This window comes from Convolutriloba macropyga, chromosome 14, assembly GCF_964194025.1.
Source record: "Convolutriloba macropyga chromosome 14, txConMacr16.3, whole genome shotgun sequence".
In the NCBI taxonomy this organism is placed as follows: domain Eukaryota; kingdom Metazoa; phylum Xenacoelomorpha; order Acoela; family Convolutidae; genus Convolutriloba; species Convolutriloba macropyga.
The window spans coordinates 19,609,530-19,636,328 of NC_134481.1; the positions used below are offsets into that span (position 1 = coordinate 19,609,530).

The following is a 26,799-nucleotide window of genomic DNA, read 5'->3' on the forward strand; positions in this document are numbered from 1 at the left end:
ATCCAACATGGCATGATGACAAAAATAGCTCGAAATTGCGCTTAAGGGGTCTAATAATTTTTATCAGATGATCCAAAATTCATCCAAGCGCATTAAGGCTGATTAATTAAATCAAACAAACGCCGTTATCAGATAAAGTTTTGTTGAAACTAAAAAAACTGCTTGAAAAAGCGGCACGTTATTAAAATAATCGCTCGCTTAGCTAAATTTTTTCATCTATTTTTCTCGCATTCTCTCAGAATGGATGAATTGAAACCTTTGAATCAATCTCTCCCCCCCTCTCTCTCTCTCTCTCTCTCTCTCTTTCTCTCTCTGTTAGTACCTTTTCTGACTTCTCCCCCGAAAGAATTAACTTCTCAAATAGCTAATATATTGCAGAAGGCATCAATGCAGAGAAGACAAAAAGATTAAGTCAAACAACAAAAAAAAACTTGGAAAAATAAATTAACATAAAAATTAGGAAAATTCTATTTAGTTTTCATATAAAACAAGTACACCTACAAACAAAAACCTTTGCTCCATGCAAAAACAAAATTAGTATTCTGACAACAAAATATCAAGCAAGCCTTATTGAGCTCACAAAAATCTCTATCAACAAGGAGAAAAAGTGAGATGAAAAGAAAATTGTATACCCATTCAATTTTTTTTTATACAAATTCCATAAAAGGAGACAACTAAGTAGCAAAACAAACTTATACCTTGTATAGTAAACAGAGCCTCCAGGCATGCCGCTCTAATTCATTTACCAATGAACTCAATTAAACGATACAATGAACCGAAAATTGAGAAAATAGACAAAAACTCAACAAAATAGATGATAAACCTTCAAATTAGCGTTAAATTGCCGTTTTTCAAACTTTTGCCAACAATAATCTTTTACTAAACATAAAAACACAACATAGCCAGAAGATTGCCGGAAAATAGCCGCCGTTGAAGCGCTTGACGCACATCATGGTTGAAACAGAAAAGATACACAATGAGAGAATTTTGTCTTGAGTTTTGAAAATTGTTCTAATTTGGTGCGTAGTTTCAGCGAGATTGTAAAACTATACTTAGTTAGGGTTGTAAATGGAAGGCTCTCAGGCTTAATACAATTTGCCAGCTAGCAAATGAACTTTGATAACCTATCACTTAATGACCAGGCTTTATCGGTTTATCCCGTTCCTTTTAATTTTTTTTGACGTTGACTCTATTCACTACATTGCGTAATTCAATTCGTTAAAGAATTTAAAATCAATTCAGTTGAAACAGTGAGTGAGGCAAGTCGCGCGTCAAGCGTGAATATCGTGACTTTTGTAAAACACAAAAGGTGATGAAAATGTAAAGCTAAACAAAAAACATAGCAGGACAAGTTCTGAACTACAATTCAAAAAACTTTCATTCGCTTTACAAAAATTACACCTAGAATGGACTAGGAATAAATTGTGAATTCCAAAAAAACAGTAAAATCAAAGTTAAAATGCGCATTTGAACAAAAAACCACTAGCGAAAAAGCGACTTTTGTTCAAACACCATTTTCTCACTGTATTTTGAAATTATAGCAAAAAAAATTTCATGCCGAAAAACCACTCACTTTTTCGCTCCACTTCCTGTTTCGACGTGACCAAAATCATCACTCCAATTTGACTTCAAAATTCATGAACATGTGTGAACAGATCTTTAAAAAAAGACAGCGCCTCATCGTAAAAATAGATCACCATTACTCCTCTTCGAGTCGTTAAGACAACGCCCCAATACAACTCAAATTTGTTGAATTATAAAAAAAAACAAGAGACGGCCAGTAATAGCTCCAGCTATCGCTTTGCGGCTATTGAACATAACAGACTAATGTCGGGCGAACTGCTTTCAAACGACCAGCGAGCCCGGGTTTTATCCAACTTCTGAGGACGAAAAGTTATAAGCATCCAACAAAAATTTGCATTAAAAAATGACAGGACTCATATGGTTGCTAACACTTCGTTTGAAAGCAGTTAATCAGGTAGCGGAATGTAAACATTTAGGATGTCATGTTAGATCACCTATTGAGTACGGTTCAATAGTTTATTGACGTGCATCAATTAACTCTTGAGCCCGTTTATGAAGAACTGTACGTTTGATATCTTATATAGGAAGACATCTGACGTATTTCATTATAGTAAAATAACTACACTAATTGTATGTCAGGTAACGACTGAAATTTGCTGAAAAGAGCTTCAAAATGCATCAAAATGTGGTTCTCAGTGAGTTAGTAAAATGGTAACCTAGAAGTAACCATAATTTTCTATAACTAGAAGTTCGTAGAAGTCTGCAAAACCATTGTTTTGTATTCCTTTCGCTGAAATCTTATAGGAAACTTAGACTTATCCAATTTTACTGATTTATTTTAATGAACATGAAGCTCTTACCTCGAGCAACAGTTACTGCTGCATTGGAAAGCAGAAATTGGATCTTTACCGTTTGTGCCCGTTTATGAAATTATATGTAATAGTAACTTCGAATGTTTTTATTCAGAAGGCTTCCGAAGCTGAACATCTTTTCAAGCTAATTGGTAAGTTTTTGGGTTCATGAGGTTATTGACTTAAGAAATGCCCATCCGAATCAACATTTTTGCACCTTTTCATTTTCACAATTAAACTGTGATGTCTCGCCTCTTACAAAGCTGCACAATCTATTATAAGCACTATAAGAAAAATACACTCTGGTTTAAAATGAACCCCTTGCTTTCAGCATAAATAATTCGAACGACTAGAGTACACTTACTATGTTCACAGCCATAATATGGAGTTGCTTCATTAGAGCCTGGCACTGCTGCTTGGGCCAATTTTCCCTGAAACAGTCAAACTCAAACTTACTTTTTTGCTTTACCAAGATATATACGAAACGCAAAGTTAAACATAGCCGACTACTCCTGGAATAATTGCTCAAAACAATTTTCGCCACTGCCTCAAATGACAGCATTAAATTATGCAACCCATGAAACCAATACCCCGCAGATTGAAAAAGCGCCGCGATTGATTCAGATGCCAAGAAAAGACAAGAAAATTGATTGTTTTGTGTACAAAAAGAAACCAGACTGAAGTCGGAAGAATTGATCTCAAATGACCGAGGTGTTCGCTTTCGTACCCGCTAGCTTAAGCTTAGGAAGCCTATCTCCAGTGGGTGAGGAAGATAAAAAGTGTGGAGCAACTCCAAACCACAGAATTGCTCTTTGCGCGGCTAATTTACGCTTCCACGTCAGAGTTCGGTAGACGGAGAGGGGGATGCGCAGTTACGGGGAATCGGATACTTAGAGACTAGTAAGGCTTTCAGTGATCTGCTGTACATCTTAATTCCGTCCGGCTTTTCCATTTTAGCTCCTTTTCAAATCAAAAAGTCGCAAAATTAGTTGATCCGCTGAAATATAGGTCTAACCAAAAAAATGCATAAAAAAGACTAACACGACTAAATCAATAAACTGCCGAGACTTTCACCAAATACCAAAAAACTGACGGACAAGCGTAAAAACAAGTTTCAATTCACTTAAGGCTTATATTAAGGACCAATATTTTTCGTCTATTTAGTTAAAATCGGAACAAAATAAGGCCCGTAAGCCACAAAAAAAACCACCAAGTTGCAAAAGGCAATAGTCTTATGTTTAATTCAAAAGCTCACGTGACTAATCCAAGTTTTGTTAAATTAGTTCCATTAAACAGTTCAAATTGTAGACACAGTTAATGGACAACTGCTAAACATATTCTATATCTATAGCTACAAATAACACGTATGTCTGTAAAATAGGAAACGTTGTTCTTACATGGTTTTAACGGCGACGGCAGTTTGATAGTTGCAGCCCGAGCAAAGGATATCAAGGTAGTCAATCTCGAAATCTTCCGCCCTTCCTTGACTACGACCAGCATAGAACTTCACAAGCTCAACTAGAACAACAATGAGAAACGTTTCTTCCCCTTCCGAGTCCGATGGAGATAAATCAAGATTAATTCTGCCCCCCCCCCCCCACCCCGTTTGTCTGCAGTTTGACCCCCCCCCCCCCTGCCAGTTGAATATTACTTAATGATACATAACACATTACTATATGTCGCAAAGGCTGGGAGGGCGTGTTTTCCCCGTATTTTTATCGCAAACTGAAGCGTTTTTACGCATTGATAATGCTTGGAGGGTGACAGACCCCCTTATCCACTTCTGTCAGCTTGGAGTGTGCATTACTCCATTACTGAAGCGAGCGTACATATTGCTATATAATTATACCTATTTTTTATAGCCCTGTACAGTGATATTTTTCAATGATATATACATTATCAACGCCAAAGCCTATAATAGTTCTTCGACAAAGTCTGCGAAAGAAATGTTGACGGAAATCACTATCATACCATCAAAATAACGTATTTCTCTAACTTCAATTACATTTCAATGATTCATACTAACCCCAATTTAGTTCGTCCGTATTCCGTCTTCTCTAAAACAAAAGACCAACATTAATAAATACACTAAAGATCGAATTTCCGATGCTAAATTTTGAAACCCCTCGGGCACTCCGAGTTCAAACAGAAGTAAAGTCGAGAACGATAATGAAACAGCTTGTCCCGTAAATTCATAATTATAATTAAAGCGAGTTTTCTCATTAACACCCCCCCCCCCTCCCAACTCACGGAATTAAGGTTACAATGCGTTTTACGACTACTACTCTGAGATGGGCTCTCGTGGGAATGAACCGTCAAATTAACATCCGAAAATTTAATTCAATTCATACTTCTACCGAACATTAATCACATAATAACTATGGAATGATTTAAACAATTCCTGTAAAAAAATTTCCTGCCATTTATTTCTATTTGAATTCACAACATTACCTCTTTCGCCATCGGGAAATGGTGCAGGAACTCCTCCCAGTTGAGACACTAAAACAGGAAATTCGAAATTTTATCAAAAATTTGACCAAGCCTTCTTTATTTACAGTCAGCCAATTTTCACTTACGGCGCTGTGAAAACATTGTTTGTAGTTCTCCATCAAATTTTGAGCTTCTTGCCTGAAAATAACAAAGGATATTATAAGCCGGTAACGAAATTGCTTAAAAATGTATTACAGATTGATACTTACGCCATAGTTTTGTTTAGGATCTTCATTTTTTGGGGAAATATTTCACTCAGCGCCTGAATTGCTTCTTTCTCCGGCTTCCCTACTTCTTTCATTTCATTCCATGTCAGAGGAAAAGTACGACCTAAATCAAAGTGCCAAATTTCAGAAAACAATTGGATTTGGTAGACATTACAATAATTTCATCCAAAAGAGACAGACCGCTGTTCAGCCAAAAACGACCTAAATTTTTGTCATAATGAATAAAATATACAACAGAACATAGCCGGCAGATTGCCGGAATAGCTGCGAAAGAATAGACCCACGTGTTATAGAGATAGAAACAGAGACAGATCTAAATTGAAAAAATCGACGCCGCTCAGAAAGCTAGGTGAAAAACATTCAGTGATAAATTAATAAAGCTTGTTAAAATTCATCCTGCAGAAGCCTCTTATTAGGGACCTTTACTGCACATATGGGTTCCTTTGACCTTAAACAAATTCAAATCAAACTTAAGTTGTAAAGTGCAAAAGTCATTTCATTGAGTGAGGTAAGTCACTTGTGATCACAATCTAATCACGCAAAAAAACTTTTGCTCAAAAGAGTGAGAAATGACGTCACGCGCGCAAACGCCGTCAGTGAGAGGAAATAGTTATTCAGAAAATTTGACTTTTCAGCTTTGCTGTGTGAACAAACGTAAAATGAAAAAGAGCGTCAGACGACGAAACAAAAAAACATAGCAGGACAAGTCCTGACGTACAATTCAAAGAATTTTCATTGACTAAACAGAAAACTAGACCTAGAACGGATTGGGAATGGATTGGGAAAACTATTTAGAAAAAAATCCGATCCAAAAATCGAAAAAACAGTAAAAATCAAAGTGAAATTGCCGCATGTGAACAAAAAACCACTAGCGAGAAAGCGAATTTTTGTTCAAACACCTATTTCTCACTCTACTTTAAATTTAGAGCGAAAAAATCTCACGCCGCAAAACCACGCGCTTTTTCGCTCCACTTCCTGTTTCAGCGTGACCAAAATCACTACTCTAATTTGACTTCAAAAATCAAGAAAATGTGTGAACAGATCTTAAAAAAAGACAGCGCCCCAAAACAATTAATTCTTTGAAATGTAAAAAAAACCAAGAGCTCCGCAATATAGCTCCGCTCAGCTTACAGCTTCGCAGCTATAAAAACTTCCGCAAGTAATTTTTACTGCGTCGGATGAATTGCTATCGAACGAAAGGCTGGGAGCAATTTAATTTAGGGGTGTAGATTAGAAATTTTTAGTTGCCAAAAACTCAGACCTGATAGGGGTTCGCACCATCGACCTCCAAGATAGCAGTCAGACATTTTAACCACAAAAGCGAAAAATTGGTCAAACAAAAATTTTGCATAAAAATCAACACATTTACAGTAATTGCTTCAAACTTCGTTCGAGAGTAATTTTTAAAAAAAATGAAGAGGCGAGGCGCTTTTATTCTTTCATTGTAGCAAAAAATTCCGAACAAAAAACAAGCGAAACACTTAGTTTAAAGCTCCAAAAAATTCCGAACAAAAAATTCCAACAAAAAACAAGCGAAACACTTTTAGTTTAAAGCTCCTACAGCTTAGTTTAAAATTTAACATGAACCTTTTCAAGAAACGATCTTCGCCAATAATAGCCATTACGTAAATTAAAGGTGCCCAAAATCTACTTGAAAATTATGTATTTGTTCTTATGTAGTTTAAATTATGTATTTGTTCTGTGATAAGTCAGAATACCACGTTCACCTAAGGGTTGCAAATAATATGTACCCTATAAAATGTGAGGGCAACTGCGCAAATGATTAAAAATAAATCTTCAATAACGAATAAAATCGAAAAGAACGTACAGAAAAATTTGCGATTTTCGTGCTCAAATGAATAAACCACATTATAAGTCAGCTTTCTGTTCACAATCTTTCCCGTAGCCTCGTCGAGGTACTTGATAACAGGCATCCTTTTTCGTCTTCTTTTTGAAGTAGGCTCACTCCTCACAACATTATTGTCATTTTCTCTCAGAGCCCGCTCTGTAAATATTCTTGTTGACTGAAATTTGGGAATCAAATTTTCAAATTGAGAATAGTTCTGCTCCACTTCAAGTTCTTCATTAGGTTGCTTCTTGCTCAGCTTTCTAACAGGAGAGCCAATCAAGTCTTTGGAGCTGGTGGCAAAACTGTTGATGGCTGTGATTTCTCTGGTTTTTCTTGTTCGCCCCGAGCTACGTTTTTCCAATTCTACATTGTTTTGAGTGAGTACATTTTGATTTTTGTTCGAGGAAATAATTATTGTTTTCCCTACGTCCAAATTCGTCCCCCTGTCGTTCTGGTTATGATTGGGATCCCGAGATTCTACATCTTCAAAGTCGGCCTTATCCCGATTTTGAGACGACATTGCAGTTTTTGCGACGTCGAAAGGGTCATTTTCTTGATTTCGAGTCTGCTCTGAAACAACTTTGTCGCGTGCATTACCGGCGACCAAATTAGAGCTTTCTTCAAACTCTGTACCAATTGCAGCAATGGTATGGGCTCCAAAACTGTAATAATCTATACGAGTTGCCGACTTCCTCTTGGTTGCATTTACACGTGATCTGCGCTCGTTTAAGCTTGATGAGACTTGAACTTCGGCATTCTGGGAATTAGGAGGCCTATTCCAATCTGCAAAAGATGAACTTCGTCTTGACGTTTGCATACCCATAGATCGTCTGCTAAACCGACTCTTTTGGAATGAGGTCTGACATCCGATTTCTTTACCATATTTGTTGTCAATGAAGGAAACACTTCGTCTTACTCTATACGCTGCCCGGTTTCCAATTGATTTCCTAATTGTCGGTTTCAGAGGTGTTTCTATATCTCGTTGTGCATTCACCGTAGATCTACACAATGAATCAAAACAATACGGGTCGTTTCCTGTTATGTTTCTTGAAAGCTTTTGACTCACATTTGCTGCGCGCGTTTGGTTTTGAGGAACAAGTTCGGTTTGTAAAATGTTGGTAACCGTTTTGTCAATTTCCTTCGAAAGCGGCTCGTTACTTAAATTAGATTCCACGGAATCCAAAAATTGGATAGTCGAATTATTGCGAATAACTGAATTTTTCATTTGTTTCGTAGTTTTTAAAGCCAATTTTTCAAGCGGCGTTGATACTAAATTGCCGTCTTGCTTCTTTGTTATTTGATTCGTGATTCCCGAATCATTTTCAGAGGTAGACTTTCCTTTGTTTAATGACAGTTTATGACCTTCGACTGATTTAGACCGAGTTTTTCGACTACTTGATTGCGAGTCATTATTAATCGATTGAGTCTGATCTTTGTTTTTCTTACTCGATAACTCAGTAGAGCTTAAATCTGCCAAGTTCAAATGAGTTTCATCTCCATTCAACTTGTCAAAAGTCCTGTTATTGCTGGAAATCCTGATTTTGGACCGATTTACAACATTTGGTAGAACATCGGATGTTTTATGCGTTGATTGTTTACAATTCCCCATTGTTCTAACGCTTTCTTCTAGATTTATAGAAGAATCATTGCTATGTAGATTTACGTTTTCAGGTTGCGATAACCTTTCGCTCCGTACTTTGGAGCTCCTTCTGGATAATGCCGAAACGCGCCCAGTCTGTTGATTTGCTGATGTTACAAAAGTTCCACTACCGAGAGAGTTGTCCTTATCAAAGGAACGATTTCGAGAGCTTAAGTTTCTCAAATTATCTTCATTGGTTCTCGCGTCAGAAAAATCGAGTGTATCGTAAGTGTAATTGACTAATTGCTCCCGAGTTTTATTTTTGACACTTTCTGAAGAAGCGGACCTTGAACTGCTTCTAGTCTTTCTGCGGCTTTGGTAATTCTTCTCAGTTTGACTATCTTCATTGAGAAACACATTCGAGCTGCCGCATGACGAAAGAACAGATCTTTCTGCTAGGAGCATTGATAAACTGGTTCGACCAGTTATATCGTTCGCATCCTTTCCGTCAGACTTCAACAGCTTCTTTTCTATTCCGCAATTTTGAATGCCAATTGCAGTTCTGTCGTCCAGAAGCAACGAAAGATTAGATTGTCCCATTTTTGTAGTTGTGTCCACTCCCCCACTTGACTTCGATCGCTTCCCGTGAGCAAATTCATTTTGAATTCCACGAACACTATCGTCGCTTGGTGCTGCACCTCGCTTTCGATTTCGCGACAATTCTTCAGCATCTATCAGAGACATGCTGGTTTCTACAGTATCCTGTTCCCGACTATTTACATGAGTACTTAAGCTTGATGGTGCCATAGACTGAATTTGCGACGATTTATTACGCGCATGCTCATCGTTCAAGTCCTCCGATTGATCCGAATTGATTGCAAGTTTAACAGCGGTATCGTCTTCCTTGAGATCGCTCAATTGCAATGAACATTCCGGTCCCATTACAGACAAAGCTGACCTTTCCAATGCTCTCGATGCCCGCGATTTTGAAACACTTGGTGACAAAATGTTTATTATGCTGGGAGAATTTAATAACGATCTGTTCTTCTTTCCACTAAAGCTCCTCGAAACTGCTCGACGAAGCAACGACTCTTCAGGAATAGATTTGCTTCGACAGTGCGAGGCTTGAAGACTTTCTGATGACTCTCGATTTTCAGAAGTTTGGTTATAAATTCTGCTACTTCCCGATCGGTTTCTTGAACTGCGGGTTTTATTTAGTGATTTTGAATCACGAATTTTATTTTCTTGTAATGCATTCACATCTGGCATGCTTTTTCGTTTCGCTGAAACATTGCTTAATACTATTTCATTTTCCGCATTTGACGCTTTGGTATCTGAGCAATTTGGATCGCCAACTGCAAACGTAGAACTGTATCCGGTTACTTTAGTGATCTCAGATTCTGCCAGAGGTGACAATTCCTGACCCATTGAGAATTTGCTTTGTCTTCCCTTTAAGGTCTCCGACGCTGAAAACCTCACATCTGATTGTCGCAGTTGCAACGTTTTAGAACGATTGGCAATGGAAACATCGCGCATAGCTTCTGTTGTCGCATCGTTATTATTAAGCAAAGAACTTAGCCTAGTTCTATTTTTCCCAGGTAGATCCATTTTTGTAACCTCTGTTAGATCTTGTGTTTCGGTAGACTCTTGAAGAAATGACACACATTTACTGTTAAGAAGATCACCTTTGCTTGACGATCTACTTCTAGAGGAGGCTCGTGTTCTTGTTGTGTTTATCAATCCTTTTGTCCCATCCGAAACGGTCGGGCTCTCACATTTAGCACCAAGAGCTGAGTGTTTGGGTCCCAAAGAAGATTCCAAAAGGGGAGAGCCATTTTTCTGACCATCACCCGTAACCATTTCTTCGTTTCTTTCAAGATCGATCAAGTTAACAGATTGTCTCTGTGCTTTACCTTTTGTACAAAAAGTCACAGTTTCATCATGTTGGTCATCAAACGTTGCTACAGAATTCATAAGAAACGACGGGTTGCATGCATTCGGTCTTTCACTCTGAGCATCTTCCCCATTGCACGTATCGTCAAGTAAATTTTGATCAACTAATATTGAATTATCATGATTATCGTTTGAAATGTTTACTAAAGGTTCTCGTCGGCTATTTTCATTTCTATTTGACTGAGAGACGGACATACTTTGACTACTAACGACATATGTTTCATTCATATCGCGCCGTTTTTCCACATCATCATTCGAACCGCTCATCTCAGAATTCCTCGACGATTTTTGACCATCAGTTTTATTCGACAGCGAATTCTTAACTCCAGTCACCTCCGATAAAAAATCCAAGTTACTGCTTATTTCTGACTCCAATGATGAATTGTTGACTGTTGTTGCATTTACTTTCTCAGCATTATTCGTATCTCTCTCGTTGCATATAGGCGACAGTTGAGGTTCATTGCTTACGATAATTGTTTCATCAGCAAACAATTTCGTGCTTGAGTGTGCTAAATTTCCAACAGTCTTTGCACTTTCTGTGTTTACTGTACTTTTGTGTTTGGGAGAAGTCACTAAAAAGGACAATAGTAAATCTTACAAACCAGTATAAAGTTTATCAACCGGTCAATAGACTAAATTGCCTCGTGAAAACACCTTGTACATTCTGAACAATTAACTAAGTTAATATTTTAATGTTTAATTAATGTTTATTTAATTGTTAATAATTTGGTCGAAATATCAGTATTTAGCTTCAATTAGAAAACAAAACTCAGGTTTGAGGCAAGCCCATGAGCATAATTTGCGTACAATATTCTTTACTTACATATTTGCTCTAACTCAGCATTTAAACAATTCTCCCCGGCATTAGATTTGACTGGTCTTCTCAATTTCCACCAAGGTGGCACTCTAAAAGCAAAAATATTCAAATAAAATGTTTTTTTTTTAAAGAAATATGAAGGACACGAAAAAACTTACGCCTCCTGATACTCCATAACCAAATCATTGAAGTTTTCCGCTCTTTCTGCTGAAAAAAAAACACGTCAAGAGTGTCAGGGTTGGTTTTAAATGTATGTCGCAAGCTGTTGGAACTCTCAATGACGTTTCATTCTAGGTTTCATTCTAGGTAAGTCAACCTGTTTCCGTAGTAGAATAAAAATAATTGGTTGAGAGATCTGTCAAAAAACCATTTGCGTGCTTTTGGTCGAATGAACTTTGGCCGGTCGATAATTTAGCGCAGAGTTGAAAGGGGTATTATTAGGTATTAGACATCTCATCCAGCTTAATACATTTAAATTCAAGGGTGTTTCGAATTGCGTTTTTTTTGTCGTGGAGCCATACAGCTTTGAAGTTTCGCATAGCTCAGAATATATATTTGGCCGATCTGCAACAGACTATTGATATTAGCCAATATTAACTTGTTTAACCTTCTCTGAACACAACAATCACTTTTAGCCTAGGATATTTCAGTTAGCGGTATTGTTCATTTTTGTTTCAAAAACAATATTTTTGAGGCAGTATCTCGAAATTGAATTTACAGTCAATGATATTTGAAATTTTGAAATTTACAGTCAGTGGTATCTCTAAAAAGCATAGCCGACTAACGTCGGAAGAATTGCTCTCGAAAGACTAGTTGGAGCTCTAATCTATTGCAGCCTGCTTCAGTTGGGGCGCGGAAGGACTAAAATCGCGAAGGGGGCTTCAAATAAGGCTATTACCATTGAAACCACTAATAAAATTTAAAAATGACAATTATTTCCCCATACATTACAATTTGACTTTTAGTAGTGAACTGTCGCCACTTGGGTTCAACTGCTGACACTTGTGAATGAGAGGGAAAAACTAAACGAAAAACTAAACGGCGCAAAAGTGACTCGAAAATTCAAATCGATCAAGCGGAAATTTTGCGTAAAAAGACCGACAAGTTTTCAATGTTTGCCTCAAACTTAGTTCAAGATCATTTAAACCAATTTTCAAGACGTTTCATCATCTTTCCAATGTGAATTCTACTAAAACAGATTTCTACAAAAAATTGTTTCTCCTTAGTCCACAATTATACTACAAAATACAGGTACATCTAAAAGCAAGAAATCGAAACAATTTGGCTTTCTGCGTTTTTAGAGATGTAGAGGGTCAAAAACTTGAGAAACGTAAGCGTTTTGACCATTCAACAGATCTAACTGCCTCATTTTTAGCAATTTCTCAACTTATTCTTAATTTTAGCGTTGTTGAATTGTAATAACGATTGTTCAATTTACTTAATATTAGCAAAATGATAGTTTGCATCAAAACTCTCCAATATGTTTTCTTTCGATAAAAGAATTGATAGAAACACTATTCCGATCACGATCTTTCATCGAGAAAAGGAAAAAAGTGAATTGATTCCGGCAGTTCTTGAGACAAAACTCCACTGCTGGTTTTTAATTACTTTAAAATATTCGAAAATATATGATTTAGCGCGTCTGTCATGCAGTGTCCAAAGATAGCCTTATCTTCCAGCAATCTACAAGGGCCTATAAATTACCAATATGACCACTTCAAAAACTAAGTGAAAAATGACAATAATTTTCGCGCACATTTCATTTGACTTTAAGTAGTGAACTGCCGCCACTTGAGTTTAGCTGCTGATAGTTGTTAATGAGAGATAATTTACACAAAAAAATAAAGGGCGCCAAAGTGACCCAAACACTCAAATCAATCAAGCAAAAGTTTTGCATAAAAAGACCATCGACAACAATAATTGCTTCAAACTTCGGGAGCAATAAAACAAAATTTTAAGATTTTCGTTCCCGCGTCAAATGCAACCACCTTTCTGCTATTTTGAATATTTTCTAGAGACGTTTTATCAGCTTTCAATTCTACTAAAACAGAGTACCTGCAGTAAACTAACTCAAAGCAGTTTTCTCGGTCTTTTTCAAGGTACAAAAATGGCTAGTTTTGCATAAGTAAAGCCAAAATTCAGATTTTCTGCAAGTAAAAGAAAAATTTTTCTTTGCCTACAATTTGGCTGAAAAACAGGTACATCTAAAGGCAAGAAATCATAACAATTTGGGATTACACAAATTTTCAACCCTCTACATCTCTGAAAACGAAGAAACCCCAACTGTTTTCTGAATTGTCTCATTTCATTCAATTCTAGTAAAACAGACAATCTATAGTAAAACCACTTGAGGTAATTTATTCGGTCTTTTTTAAGGTACAAAAATGGCCAGTTGGCATTAGCAAAACCAAAATTTAGAATTTCTGCAAGACCATAAGAATTTTTTAGCCAACAATTATACTAAAAAACAGATACATCTGAAAGCATGCCGAAACCATTTGGGTTTCATTTTTAGAGATCTAGAGGGTAAAAAAACTGACGAAAGTAAGCGTTTTGACTATTCAAAAGATCTAATTGCTCATTTTTAGCTTTCTCTCAAATTTATCCTTTTTTACCGTTGTGGAATTGTAATAACGACAGTTCAATTTATTATTTATTAGAAAAAATAGTTTCCATCAAAACTCTCCAATATCTAATTTCCTTCATTAAAAAAATGGATTAAAAAATCACGCCCTTTAATCATGAAAAAAAGATAAAGTTGAACTGATTCCGGGCAGTTTTTTGAGATATAAACTTCTAAAGCTTGGTTTTTAAATACTTTCTAAATTGTTCTAAAATACATGCTTTAGCCCGTCTGTCTTGTAATGTCCAATGGTAGCGTTATCTTCCAGCAATCTATAAGGGCTTATTGTATACCATTATAACCGCTTATAAAACTAGAGTAAAAGTAATTTCGGTGCACATTTAATTCAATTCTACTACAACAGAGTATCTTTTGTAAAACAACTTGAGGAATATTTTTCGGTCTTCTCTAAGGTACAAAAAATGGCCAGTTTGCATTAGTAAAGCCAAATTTTAGAATTTCTGCCAGACAAAAATATATTTTTGCCATCAATTCTACTGAAAAGTACAGGTACGTCTAAAAGAGAGAGATTGGAAAAATTTGGGTTTCCTCATTATCGAAATGTAGAGGGTTAAAAACTATGAGGAAGGTCAAAATCTAATCGCCTCAATTTTTAGCTCTTTCTCTCAAATTATTCATGTTTTTACCGTTGTGGAAGTGTAATAACGACTGTTCAATTTGTTCATTATTAGTGAAATAAAAGTTTGCACCAAAACTCTCCAAATGCTAATTTGCTTTGATTAAAAAAGATAGAAAAACAGATCTCGCTCTTTAATCATGAAAAAAATGATAAAATTGAACTGAATCCGGGCATTTTTTAGACATAAAACTTTACTAATGGCTTTCTAATTAATTTCCCAAAACATAGTTCTAAATTATATGATTTGGCGCGTCTGTCTATTAATTGCCTCATTTTTAGCTTTCTCTCAAATTAATCCTATTTTTACAGTTGTAGAATTGTAATAACGACAGTTCAATTTATTATTTATCAGAAAAAGGATAGTTTCCGTCAAAACTCTCCAATATCTAATTTGCTTTCTTAAAAAATTGATAGGAAGAAGATCACGCTCTTTAATCATGAAAAAAAAGATCAAACTGAACTGATTCCGCGCAGTTTTTTTAGATATAAAATTCTACAGCTCGGTTTTTAAATAATTTCTAAATTGTTCTAAAATATATGATTTAGCCCGTCTGTCTTGTAATGCCCAATGGCAGCGTTATTTTCCAGCAATCTACAAGCGCTTATTATATACCATTATAACCGCTTATAAAACTAGAGTAAAAATAATTTCGGTGCACATTTAATTCAATTCTAATACAACAGAGCATCTTTTGTAAAACAACGAGGAAATTTTTCCGGTCTTCTCTAAGGTACAAAAAATGGCCAGTTTGCAATAGTAAAGCCAAATTTTAGAATTTCTGCCAGACAAAAATATATTTTTTGCCATCAATTCTACTGAAAAGTACAGGTACGTCTAAAAGCAAGAGATTGAAACACATTGGGTTTCCTCATTATCAGAAATGTAGAGGGTTAAAAAATATGAGGAAGGTCAAAATCTAATTGCCTCAATTTTTAGCTCTTTCTCTCAAATTAATCATGTTTTTACCGTTGTGGAACTGTAATAACGACTGTTCAATTTGTTCATTATTAGTGAAATAATAGTTTGCACCAAAACTCTCCAAATGCTAATTTGCTTTGATTAACAAAGATAGAAAAACAGATCTCGCTCTTTAATCATGAAAAAAAGGATAAAATTGAACTGAATCCGGGCATTTTTTAAACAAAACTTTACTGCTTGCTTTCTAATTAATTTCCCAAAACATAGTTCTAAATTATAAGATTTGGCGCGTCTGTCTTGTAATTGCCTCATTTTTAGCTTTCTCTCAAATTAATCCTATTTTTACCGTTGTAGAATTGTAATAACGACAGCTCAATTTATTATTTATCAGAAAAAGGACAGTTTCCATCAAAACTCTCCAATATCTAATTTCCGTTCTTAAAAAATTGATAGGAAGAAGATCACGCTCTTTAATAATGAAAGAAAGGATCAAACTGAACTGATTCCGGGCAGTTTTTTAGATATAAAATTCTACAGCTTGGTTTTTAAATACTTTCAAAATTGTTCTAAAACATATGATATAGCCCGTCTGTCTTGTAATGTCCAATGGCAGCGTTATCTTCCAGCAATCTACAAGGGCTTATTATATACCATTATAACCGCTTATAAAAATAGAGTAAAAATAATTTCGGTGCACATTTAATTCAATTCTACTACAGCAGAGCATCTTTTGTAAAACAACTTGAGGAAATTTTTTCGGTCTTCTCTAAGGTACAAAAAATGGCCAGTTTGTATTAGTAAAGCCAAATTTTAGAATTTCTGCAAGAACACAACATTTTTTCTTGGCCAACAGTTATACTAAAAACAGATACATCCAAAAGCAAATCAAAACAATTTGAGCTTCTTCATTTTTAGAGATGTAGAGTGTCAAAAAAATTGACGAAAGTAAGCGTTTTGACTACTCAAAAGATCTAATTGCCTCATTTTTAGCTTTCTCTCAAATTAATCCTATTTTCAACGTTGTAGAATTGTAATAACGACAGTTCAATTTAATAGAAAAAGGATAGTTTCCATCAAAACTCTCCAATATCTAATTTGCTTTCTTAAAAAATTGATAGGAAGAAGATCACGCTCTTTAATCATGAAAAAAAGGATCAAACTGAACTGATTCCGGGCAGTTTTTTTAGATATAAAATTCTACAGCTCGGTTTTTAAATAATTTCTAAATTGTTCTAAAATATATGATTTAGCCCGTCTGTCTTGTAATGCCCAATGGCAGCGTTATCTTCCAGCAATCTACAAGCGCTTATTATATACCATTATAACCGCTTATAAAACTAGAGTAAAAATAATTTCGGTGCACATTTAATTCAATTCTACTACAACAGAGCATCTTTTGTAAAACAACGAGGAAATTCTTCCGGTCTTCTCTAAGGTACAAAAAATGGCCAGTTTGCATTAGTAAAGCCAAATTTTAGAATTTCTGCCAGACAAAAATATATTTTTTGCCATCAATTCTACTGAAAAGTACAGGTACGTCTAAAAGCAAGAGATTGAAACAATTTGGGTTTCCTCATTATCAGAAATGTAGAGGGTTAAAAAATATGAGGAAGGTCAAAATCTAATTGCCTCAATTTTTAGCTCTTTCTCTCAAATTATTCATGTTTTTACCGTTGTGGAACTGTAATAACGACTGTTCAATTTGTTCATTATTAGTGAAACAATAGTTTGAACCAAAACTCTCCAAATGCTAATTTGCTTTGATTAAAAAAGATAGAAAAACATATCTCGCTCTTAAATCATGAAAAAAGGGATAAAATTGAACTGAATCCGGGCATTTTTTAGACATAAAACTTTACTGCTTGCTTTCTAATTAATTTCCCAAAACATAGTTCTAAATTATATGATTTGGCGCGTCTGTCTTGTAATTGCCTCATTTTTAGCTTTCTCTCAAATTAATCCTATTTTTACCGCTGTGGAATTGTAATAACGACAGTTCAATTTATTATTTATTAGAAAAAACATAGTTTCCATCAAAACTCTCCAATATCTAATTTCCTTTATTAAAAAATTGATAAGAAGATCACTCTCTTTAATCATGAAAAAAGGATCAAACTGAACTGATTCCGGGCAGTTTTTTTAGATGTAAAATTCTACAGCTTGGTTTTCAAACACTTTCTAAATTGTTCTAATATATGATTTAGCGCGTCTGTCTTGTATGGTCCAATGGCAGATTTATCTTCAAGCAATCTACAAGGGCTTATTATAAGCCATTATAACCGCTTATAAAAATAGAGTACAAAAAATTTCGGTGCACATTTAATTCAATTCTACTACAACAGAGTATCTTTTGTAAAAGATCTTGAGGAAATTTTTTTTGTATATTCTAAGGTACAAAAAATTACCAGTTTGCATTAGTCAAGCCAAATTTTAGAATTTCTGCAAGAACAAAAAATTTTTTCTTCGCCAACAATTATAACAAAACAGATACATCCAAAAGCAAATCAAAACAATTTGGGCTTCTTCATTTTTAGAGATGTAGAGGGTCAAAAATTGACGAAATTAAGCGTTTTGACTATTCAAAAGATCCAATTGCCTCATTTTTTAGCTTTCTCTCAAATTAATCCTATTTTTACCGTTGTGGAATTGTAAAAGCGACAAGTCAATTTATTATTATTACAAAATCGAAAGTTTCCATCAAAGCTCTCTAATATCTAATTTCTATTAAAAAATTAATAGGAAAAAGATGACATTCTTTAATCATGAAAAAAGGCTATAATTGAACTCATTCCCGGCAGTTTTTTAGAAATAAAATTCAACTGCTTGGTTTTTAATTACTTTCTAAAAACAATTAATCTAAAATATACAATTTAGCCCGTGTGTCTTGTAATGTCAAATGGCACCGTTATCTTTCAGCAATCTACAAGGGCTTATTATATACCATTATAACCACTCATAAAAAAAGTAAAAATAATTTCGGTTCACATTTAATTCAATTCTACTACAGTAGAGCATCTTTTGTAAAAGAACTTGAGAAAAAATTTTTTGGTCTATTCTAAGGTACAAAAAATGACCAGTTTGCATTAGTAAAGCCAAATTTCAGAATTTCTGCAAGAACAAAAATTTTTTTCTTAGCCAACAATTATACTAACAAAACATACATCCAAAAGCAAATCAAAACAATTTGGTCTTTCATTTTTAGAGATGTAAAGGGTCAAAAAATTGAGTAGAGTAAGCGTTTTGACTATTCAAAAGATCCCATTGCCTCATTTTTAGCTTTCTCTCAAATTAATCCTATTTTTACCGTTGTGGAATTGTAAAAGCGACAAGTCAATTTATTATTATTACAAAATCGACAGTTTCCATGTTTTGTTATGATTAAAAAATGATAATAAAAAACAGTATTTAGATCTTGCTCTTTAACCCAGAAAAACTGATAGTTTGCATCAAAACTTTCCATCATGTTTTATGAATAGAAAAATGATAGAAAAACACTAATTAGATCTCGCGCTTTAACCCTAGATCCATTTATCAGTCTTTCCGACAAAAAACTCATTGCTTGGTTTTATATAATTTCTAAGAAAAATAATTCTCAAGAAAAACAGATTTGGCGCATGCCTTGTTATGTCCAGTGGCTACGTTATCTTCCAGCAATATACATGGGCTTATTATATGCCATTATAGCAACTTATAGAAATCAAAGTGAAAGAACGCCAACAATTTCGGCCCATATATCATTTCACTTAGTAGTGATCTGACTCCAATTCAGTTCAGCTGCTGCCACTTGTGAATGAAAAGTCATTTAGATCAAACAAAAACTAACGGGCGCCAAAGTGACTCGGAAATTCAAATCGGTCAAGCAAGAAATTTGCATAAAAAAGACTAACGTCTACAAAAATTGTTCAAAATTTCGTTCGAGATCAATTAAACAAAATTTTAAGATTTTTTCCTGTATCAAATTCAACCATCTTTCTGCTAATTTGCATATTCTCTAGAGACGTTTTATCATCTTTCAAATCCAATGTAAATTCTATTAAAACAGGGTATCTCTAAAGAAACAACAAAGAAACTTTCTCGGTCTTTTTCAAGGAAAAAACAAAAGCAAGTTTTACATTAGTAAAGCTAAATTTTAGATTTTCTGCCAGACAAAATTAAATTTCTTGCCATCAATTCTACTGAAAACTACAGGTACGTCTAAAAGCAAGAGATTGAAACAATTAGGTTTTCCTCATTTTCAGAAATGTAGAGGGTTAAAAAATATTAGGAAGGTCAGAATCTAATTGCCTTAATTTTTAGCTCTTTCTCTCAAACTATTCATGTTTTTACCGTTGTGGAACTATAAGAACGACTGTTCAATTTGTTCATTATTAGTGAAATAATAGTTTGCACCAAAACTCTCCAAATGCTAATTTGCTTTGATTAAAAACAGATCTCGCTCTTTAATCATGAAAAAAGGGATAAAATTGAACTGAATCCAGGCATTTTTAGACATAAAACTTTACTGCTTGCTTTCTAATTAATTTCCCAAAACATAGTTCTAAGTTATATGATTTGGCGCGTCTGTCTTGTAATTGCCTCAGAGTATCTTTTGTAAAAGATCTTGAGGAAATTTTTTCGTTCTATTCTAAGGTACAAAAAACGACCAGTTTGCATTAGTAAAGCCGAATTTCTGCAAGACCATAAAAATTTTTTGTAGCCAACAATTACACTAACAGATACACCTGAAAGCAAATCAAAACAATTTGGGCTTCTTCATTTTTAGAGATGTAGAGGGTCAAAAAATTGACGAAAGTAAGCGTTTTGACTATTCAAAAGATCCAAATGCCTCATTTTTTAGCTTTCTCTCAAATTAATCCTATTTTTACCGTTGTGGAATTGTAAAAACAACAGTTCAATTTATTATTTATTAGAAACAATAGTTTCCATCAAAACTCTCCAATATCTAATTTCCTTTATTAAAAAATGGACAAAAAATCACGCTCTTTAATCATGAAAAAAGGACAAAATTGAACTGATTCCGGGCAGTTTTTTAGATATAAAATTCTACAGCTTGGTTTTCAAACACTTTCTAAATTGTTCTAATATATGATTTAGCCCGTCTGTCTTGTAAGGTCCAATGGCAGCTTTATCTTCAAGCAATCTACTAGGGCTTATTATAAGCAATTATAACCGCTTATAAAAATAGAGTACAAAATAATTTCGGTGCACATTTAATTCAATTCTACTACAACAGAGTATCTTTTGTAAAAGATCTTGAGGAAATTTTTTTGTCTATTCTAAGGTACAAAAAATGACCAGTTTGCATTAGTAAAGCCAAATTTTAGAATTTCTGCAAGAACAAAAAACTTTTTCTTCGCCAACAATTATAAAACATACATCCAAAAGCAAATCAAAACAATTTGAGCTTTTTCATTTTAAGAGATGTCAAGGTTCAAAAAATTGAGTTAAGTAAGCGTTTTGACTATTCAAAAGATCTAATTGCCTCATTTTTAGCTTTCTCTCAAATTAATCCTATTTTTACCGTTGTGGAATTGTAAAAACGACAAGTCAATTTATTATTATTACAAAATCGACAGTTTTGGCTTCTTCATTTTTGGAGATGTAGAGGGTCGATAAATTGAGGAACGTAACGTGTTGACTATTCAAAAGACCTAATTGCCTCAATTTAGCCCTTGTGTCTTGTAATGTCCAATGGCACCGTTATCTTCCAGCAATCTACAAGGGCTTATTATATACCATAGTAACCGCTTATAAAACTAAAATTAAAAAGAACAAATTCGGCGCAAATTTTATTCAATTCTACTACAACAGAGTATCTATAGTGAAACATCTTAACGCAATTTTTACGGTCTTTTCCAATGTACAAAAAATGGCCGGTTCGCATTAGTCAAGACAAATTTAAGAAATTCTGCAAGACAAAATAAAAATTTTTCTTCTTACCCAACAATTATAACAGGTACATCTAAATGCAAGAAATCAAAACAATTTTGGCTTCCTCATTTTTGGAGATGTAGAGGGTCGATAAATTGAGGAACGCAACATGTTGACTATTCAAAAGACCTAATTGCCTCAATTTCAGCTTTCTCTAAAATTAATCTTGCTTTTACCGTTGTGGAATTGTAATAACGACTGTTCAATTTTTTAATTACTAGCAAAGTAATAGTTTGCATCAAAACATTCCATCATGTTTTGTTATGATTAAAAATGATAGAAAAACAGTAATTAGATCTCGCTCTTTAACCCAGAAAAACTGATAGTTTGCATCAAAACTTTCCATCATGTTTCATGATTAAAAAAAAGATAGAAAAACACTAATTAGATCTCACTCTTTAACCCTAGATCTCTTTGTCAGTCTTTCAGACAAAAAACTCACTGCTTGGTTTTATATATTTTCTAAGAAAAATAATGCTCAAGAAAAATAGATTTGGCGCCTGTCTTGTTATGTCCAATGGCTACATTATCTCCCAGCAATCTACAAGGGCTTATTATATGCCATTATAGCAACTTATAGAAATCAAAGTGAAAGAATGCCAACAATTTCGGCCCATATATCATTTCACGTAGTAGTGATCTGACACCAATTCAGTTCAGCTGCTGCCACTTGTGAATGAAAGAGTCATTTAGATCAAACAAAAACTAACGGGCGCCAAAGTGACTCGAAAATTCAAATCGGTCAAGCAAGAAATTTGCATAAAGAAGACTAACGTCTACAAATATTGTTCAAAATTTCGTTGGAGATCAATTAAACAAAATTTAAAGATTTTTTCCTGAATCAAATTCAACCATCTTTCTGCTAATTTGCATATTCTCTAGAGACGTTTTATCATCTTTCAAATCCAATGTGAATTCTATTAAAACAGGGTATCTCTAAAGAAACAACAAAGAAACTTTCTCGGTCTTTTTCAAGGAACAAACAAAAGCTAGTTTTACATTAGTAAAGCTAAATTTTAGATTTTCTGCCAGACAAAATTAAACTTTTTGCCATCAATTCTACTGAAAAGTACAGTTACGTTTAAAAGCAAGAAATTAAAACAATTTGGGTTTCCTCATTTTCAGAAATGTAGAGAGTTAAAAAATATGAGGGAGGTCAAAATCTAATTGCCTCAAATTTTATTTTGGCTCTTTCTCTCAAATCATTCATGTTTTTACCGTTGTGGAACTGTAATAACGACTGTTCAATTTGTTCATTATAAGTGAAATAATAGTTTGCACCAAAACTCTCCAAATGCTAATTTGCTTTGATTAAAAAGATAGAAAAACAGATCTCGCTCTAATCATGAAGAAAGGGGTAAAACTGAACTGAATCCGTGCAGTTTTTAGACATAAAATTCTACTGCTTGCTTTCTAATTAATTTCCAAAACATAGTTCTAAGTTATATGATTTGGCGCGTCTGTCTTGTAATGTCCCATGACAGCAATCTACAAAGGCATATTATTTACCATTATGGCCACTTATAAAAATTTATTTCGGCGCACAGTTAATTTGACTTTTGCTGTGAACTGCCGCAACTTGAGTACAGCTGCCGACACTTGTTTTCTCAGACAATTGGTGTCATTGGTGTTCAAACTGGCCAAAATTGCTCTTTTCATCATAATTTTATGTTTTCTCAGCAGCTGCGATGAGTTGTACACTTGGCGACAGGCGGAGATCAAAAGGAGGTGCTCAGCGACTTAATGAACTCCGGGCTATACATATTTATTCCGTTTTTGAGGACGAAAAGTTAAAAAGTGTCAGACGAAAAATCCAATTAAAAGACCAGCGGACTAATGCAATTGCCACGAACTTCGTTTGAGAGCAATTAATTATTCAAATTTCTTGCAAACGACACCACAAAAAAATTTCATCATTGCTTTACTGTCCATTTTTGCGGATTAACATTATCATGACTAGCCCTTTTTTGTTTCTGTCACATCACACAGCACTTAGATCACTTCCTTGGGCGCGTATTAACAATTTGCTTCAAATACAGATTTTCCGTATAAAGACGAGTTGGAAACGAACCTGAGAACTCCATGCATCGTTGAACTAAAACAACTAAAATTCTCAACTCTAAGTTCAGATTAAATTTGTTGATTTTAACTACAGGGAGACGTAAGAAACACCAGTCTCTCCCCATCATACACCTCCCACCCAACTTCGTGGTCAGATAACTTATAGCCACCATAATGGTAAGCATGCCATAGCGAGGGGGGGGGGGGTGCTGTAATTTTCGTGGGGCGAGGGGGCTATAATTGAAAAGACCAAGAAATACTCACGTTCTCCATCCAATAATGCACTCATCGCCACCCAGTCCACTATTTCTTCGTCGCCGACCATTTTAAACTGAAAAATATACAACTTGCCTCTGATTATCTATCTCTTCCAATCACTGCTTTCGCTCTAAAACCTTCGGTATGAGTTTTTGGTGAACGACCATTCCAGTGGGTAGATATTGCCACCACTAGTTAGGAGCGATTACATTGCAATCCTTTACACTCAAATTTGCCAGAGAGAGAACACTATTTATGGGGGCTATTAGTTCAGGTGCAACAAAAGGCTAGACTCCTCAATTGCTTTTAAAACTTTAAAATTCAAAATGAATCTCCTTGACGTGTATAGGGGTATAAGCCGACACGCAAATTGGCTGACAGATTTCATCGGAACCAAGTGAGAATGACAGAAATCAAAATGGACTTTTTTTGTCATTATTATTGTTACTAACACAATCGAAAATTTTATAGTTTTGGAGTGCTGGTTCAGTATTTTGGGACCAAGTTCAAAAGTCACAAAATTTCTAGTGGGCTGCAATGTCAGCAAACGCAGAGCACGCCCTCGGCATCCGTTTTTACTGTTAGATATGCGTAACGGAATCAAGTATATTGAAATGTGATCATGATCATCTTGAACACTAAAATATAATATGATCATCAACATAGAAAACAAATCAACACGAATTACTCAAACTTAACTATGAAAAACTGATCAGTTTAATTCACGATTTCTAATCATTATACCTCCGTCGATCAGCTCTTCCGTCGGGGTCATTTCCACGTAAATTGAGTTTTGAACCTTTCCTTTATATAATGTTGGTCTAATCTATTCTTGAAAATAACCGAAAGACTGCTTCCGGTGACTTATGGCAGGTTATTGCATTCTTTCCGGGCTGACTATTCCATTCTTTCTGTAAAAATTTCGAAAAATTTCAGTAAATTGTTTATCATTTCCAATCTGAGCTTTTGCATTTGTTTCCAGTTCTGCCATTCCTTTCCAACACTATATTTTTCGTTATGATACGGGGATCTTTTCTGTTTGTGTCCCCAGTACGTTGTGCGCCCCCAGTTACAGAGCACGTGCCATTACATTTTCTCTTTCAATTATTAATGAAGAATAAAAAGGGTTTGCTCTTAAGCCGCGTAGGACACTCCAATGTATGGGTATTGATCCCCCAATATGAGACATCACTGCATCGTATACATTTCATAGTAAATCATCATGTAAAAATATGGCACACGTGCGTTTGGGGGCGCCAATAATGCGCCCACTAAGCCGGGGGGCACAAATGGAAAAGTCCTGATACTGAATACCTTGATGATTCTTTCTCATAATTTCCATGGTAGGAAGATAACTGTCTGTCCTTACTCGTATCGGAGAGACCAGATAATGGTAAAAGCTATGTTGACATCCTTTGCACATTTTCGATTGAGCTTTCTACGAGATCAGTGAAACAATTTACAAATTGAGCATTACTAGCGTACGATCACCAAGAATTTACGCCTTCGTTAAAGTACATGAGACACAGCATGTCTAAGTGTAGTCGAGACTGTAGGGCACAGCCGAGGGTTTTCACCCTTCAGTTCATCAGTTCGTTGCCTTTGTAATATCCGTGCACTGTGTACAGTTACGGAATGGGTTGGGGATTTTTCTAAAGCACTTTAAAACTTCGGGGTTACTGATGAAAATCTTCTAAGTCTAAGACTTTAATTAATTATGAAGCTGTAAATATTCAAACTGTTCAACATAGAGTTAGAATTATTGGTCGAAAATACAATAAGTTTCAAAAGATGAGAAGGTGCAAAGCTAATAAGAGAAAGGCACCTCAATTATATGAAGTTTAGTTTTGAATATGGTCTTAGGTTTCGGTCCTATCAATGGTTGATTAATCTTAGGTTATTTTTACCCATTTTCTTTAATCTCTTTGGGATTTTCTCATAGTTATTTTCTACTGCACGGGTCCCTGTTTTTTAAACTAACAGATAACAGGTTTACCTGCCTGACGAATCCCGTCAAGAACAAACATTCCTTGACGTTTCCCGTCAAGATGACATTCCGTGATGATTCCCATCATTAATTATGATGCTTTCTTTATATTGTTAAAATCCAGTTTACTCTTAGTAACCATCTCTTTTTGTTCTCCCATTTATTGTGAAAATTTCGAATTGTGCGTTCACTCTGTATTTTATGAGCATGTCATACAATAAGCTCTATAGTCTACTACACTGCCTCCCTCTTAGAAAATGTGAGTGTTCCACTTAATCACAAGCAAAATTTTCAAATGTCCATTTTCGAGTTCATATATTCCTCTGCTTTTTCAATCCCGTGCTTGTCATAAATATTACGGGCCTCCTCATCTTCCATAATTTTCTTTGCCTGAAGAATAATTTTGAACAGGTCCTCTCGACCACCCTTGTCCGGATGACAGAGCATTGCCAACGTTTTTAAATGTTTCTGGATAGTACTGGTTGTGGCCCCCTGTGGCAGAAATAGAAGCTCATAAAAGTTCGGAGGTCGACTGAACGGGCTCTGCGCGTTGATCGCCTCCAGTCTTCTCTGGATGACCTTTCTTGAGGTCTGTTCTGTTCTTACCCTAATCCTTAGTTTTCTGATAACTATCTCGGCATTCTCCGCTTCCCGAGCTAAACACTCCCGCTCGTCCACCAGAGCGATACATTCTCTTGTCTTTGTTTCGGCTACATTCGTAACCTCCGCCAACTCTTTCTTCAATATTTCCACCTGCCTCCTGCAGGACTCCCGCTGATTCCCAGCGTACTCAAGCAGTCGTTTGGTCTCAAGCAATTGATTGCTTAACATTTGACTTTCAAGTTTTAACTGCCGGAGCTCTTTTTCGAGCCGAGCCCCGGCAGTTCCCAGCATTTTGCTGTTATCAATCTTCCTTTGCTGTTCCTAGATTCTCGGATGCATCCCATTGAACTCCATAACACTAATTGCGGCTCTATCCACTATATTGGGTGGTTGCAGCTGCGTCAATGGCACCACGTATCTTTTATTTGAGGTTACTCCAACAATCCCATACACTTGGTGCCTGACTATCGACCTGACCTCGAACAAC

At 35.2% G+C, this 26,799-nt stretch overlaps 1 protein-coding gene across 3 annotated transcripts in view; it reads right to left on the reverse strand.

The window, feature by feature from the left end:
* LOC142353480 (uncharacterized) overlaps window positions 1–26,799 on the reverse strand; it is a 111,248-nt gene that overhangs the window by 11,237 nt on the left and 73,212 nt on the right. The window contains exons 1-12 of one of the 3 annotated variants that reach the window (XM_075405734.1): window positions 24,467–24,657; window positions 23,729–24,360; window positions 23,475–23,498; window positions 11,449–11,497; window positions 11,297–11,379; window positions 6,921–11,045; window positions 5,075–5,195; window positions 4,952–5,003; window positions 4,827–4,874; window positions 4,402–4,432; window positions 3,773–3,893; window positions 2,740–2,806 (exon numbers count right to left, since the gene is read on the reverse strand). In XM_075405734.1, the coding sequence (XP_075261849.1) occupies window positions 2,740–2,806; window positions 3,773–3,893; window positions 4,402–4,432; window positions 4,827–4,874; window positions 4,952–5,003; window positions 5,075–5,195; window positions 6,921–11,045; window positions 11,297–11,379; window positions 11,449–11,497; window positions 23,475–23,498; window positions 23,729–23,789 (4,782 nt within the window). In that variant the 5' untranslated portion in view covers window positions 23,790–24,360; window positions 24,467–24,657. Of the gene's footprint in view, window positions 1–2,739; window positions 2,807–3,772; window positions 3,894–4,401; window positions 4,433–4,826; window positions 4,875–4,951; window positions 5,004–5,074; window positions 5,196–6,920; window positions 11,046–11,296; window positions 11,380–11,448; window positions 11,498–23,474; window positions 23,499–23,728; window positions 24,658–26,799 lie in introns of those variants that run through there. The other 2 variants (XM_075405735.1, XM_075405736.1) reach the window with 2 other exon arrangements.